Source organism: Kryptolebias marmoratus, linkage group LG7 (genome assembly GCF_001649575.2).
Source record: "Kryptolebias marmoratus isolate JLee-2015 linkage group LG7, ASM164957v2, whole genome shotgun sequence".
Lineage (NCBI taxonomy): Eukaryota > Metazoa > Chordata > Actinopteri > Cyprinodontiformes > Rivulidae > Kryptolebias > Kryptolebias marmoratus.
The window spans coordinates 577,966-580,237 of record NC_051436.1 but is presented as its reverse complement, the minus strand read 5'-3'; the positions used below and the strand labels follow the sequence as shown (position 1 = coordinate 580,237).

Here is a 2,272-nt window from a genome sequence, read left to right as displayed (position 1 = left end):
TCACCTGTCTGCTGTATTCACCTGTCTGCTGTGCTCACCTGTCTGCTGTGCTCACCTGTCTGCTGTGCTCACCTGTGTTCTGTGCTCACCTGTCTGCCGTGCTCACCTGTCTGTGTGACGTGCTGCTCCTGCTGCTCCTCACCAACCACCACCACCCTGCTGTGCAGACCTGGGAGCAGCGCTTTGTTTCCAATAAAGAACAGATCAGGTCAATAAATCATCTCCAGGTGAAGCTGGACATCAGAAACCTTGGTGTGTCTGTCAGTCCTCACCTCCTCCATGCAGTCGGACCTGAGGCTGCAGGAGCTCCAGCTGTCTCCTCTGCCGGTCGACCTCCAGTCTGAAGCCCGAAGCCTCCTCCTCGTAGTCGGCTACGGTCCTCTCCACCACCGCTAAGATCTCCCGGGCGGCTGTGCTCAGCTTCTCGGTGATGATTCCTCTCAGGATGTCGCTCTTAGACACGCTGAGAGGCTCGGAACCGCTGCTGCTGCGAGAAAACATCATTTTTTCTCTCTGCTTGCGTGAAAAACTGCTTGTTCGTCTGAGCGATCTACTTCCGGGTTGTGGTGCAGCTGCTAAAAGGGGCCGGGTGGAAACCAACGTAAAGGCGCTTCAGTGCCACCCAGCGTTTAAATTCACTTAAAAAACTGAAAATTCTGTCTTCATCAGGGACATTTTGACTTATTTAACAGTCAGTTTCCCGCAGAGTCCTGTAAAGAGTAAAGAGCATGTTTTCCTGGGTTGCTTCACAAATACAATAATAGATCAGACTTTTATTTTAGGCTCTAAAAGGAAATAAAATGACTGCTTTTGGACTTTTCCAGGTCAGATGAGCGACTGCACTTTGCTGAAAAAATATTAATCCTGAAGAAGAGACTTGATGGTGACACTTGGGACTAATATGTTTACATTTATTAAATATTAAAGGCTAATTTAAAAAGCCATTTTGGTACTCTTGTTATTTTCCCAGCAAAGAGAGAATTTCAGACACTAACTTCCTGTTTGTGATCATGATCGACTGCAGCTAACAGCTAAACTGCTTCAGATGTTCAGGAACAACCCAGGAACCACAGAGGCTCCAACCTGGAACCTGCTGGGACACCAGTGTCCCCGTCCACAGTGAGGACAGTTTTACATCATCATGGACTGAGAGGACCAGGAGAGAAGCTCCAAAACCTTCAGTCTGGACTGAAATCTGCAGCTGTCCTCATGGACAGGACAAATGTCTTTTGAAGGACAGTTTGATGGTCAGACGAGACAACGATTGAGCTGTTTGGACACAAAGACAAGAAGGATGTTTGGAGGAGACAAGGTGAGACTTTTAAACCTGAGAACACCGAACCAAATGTCAGGCAGGGTGGTGGTAGCATCATGCTGTGGAAGAGTCAAATATCAGCCAGAAGCTTGTTGATGGAGACAAAGATCTGAGGTCCAGGAGACACCTGCTGAGGGACATTTAACCAGATCTTAGGTGGTGGTGGATCTATTTGAAGCTGTGTGAATAATTAGAGAAAATCCAGAATAAATAAACGTGTGCTCCTGATTTGTTCCACGGTTCGACTAAAATCAGCAGTAATGAAACTCAGTGGATGGAAACTTCTGACTAAGACTGAGCAGTTTGGTTTTCTGCACTGGAGTCTAAAAAAAAGTCTGATTTAAAAAAAATAACTGCTTATTAGAGAGTTTATGGTCATTTAAAGGCTCTTTCAGACACTAATTTATGAATAATTTCAACATAAAAAAACATCTAAACTCAGAAGGCTGTGATACGTAACACAGGAAAACATCAAATTAAAGTGAAAATATAAAAATTTATTCAAAGTGTGAATAATTACTGAAGTAAAAACAGTTTAAAAAACAGAACCACAACATTCAGAAGGAGCCCCCTTCATCAGCCGAACGTCTAAAAGAAAAATAAACCATAAATAAAACAATAAAATCCTACATGAAAATCAACAAACATGCAAGCATTTGTGACAGAACAAAGTAAAATTAGTGAAAAAACTACAAAATGTGTCAAAACTACAAGATTTAAACTTTAATCATTCAGAGACGCTGAGATCTAATGATCTGAAATATAAATCTCCAACAAAGCAGCAAATATAAGCTTCAATGTTGTTTCTTTATAAAATTTAATAAAATATACTGAACAGCACGATGTGTTTGGTGCTGTTTGGTTTGGTTCTGAAAGTGGGATGATTAGAGTAACCGGACCCAAAGAGGACCCAGAGAGGACCCAAAGAGGACCCAGAGAGGACCCAGAGAGGACCCA

At 43.0% G+C, this 2,272-nt stretch overlaps 1 protein-coding gene across 2 annotated transcripts in view; it reads right to left on the bottom strand.

Moving 5' to 3' along the window:
* The window catches only part of LOC108249818 (zinc finger protein 287), a 27,246-nt gene that overhangs the window by 8,390 nt on the left and 16,584 nt on the right, over window positions 1-2,272 (bottom strand). Inside the window, exons 2-3 of one of the 2 annotated variants that reach the window (XM_017439440.2) lie at window positions 273-447; window positions 107-181 (exon numbers count right to left, since the gene is read on the bottom strand). In XM_017439440.2, coding sequence (XP_017294929.1) covers window positions 107-181; window positions 273-447 — 250 coding nt within the window. Of the gene's footprint in view, window positions 1-106; window positions 182-272; window positions 587-2,272 lie in introns of those variants that run through there. The other variant, XM_017439439.3, reaches the window with a different exon arrangement.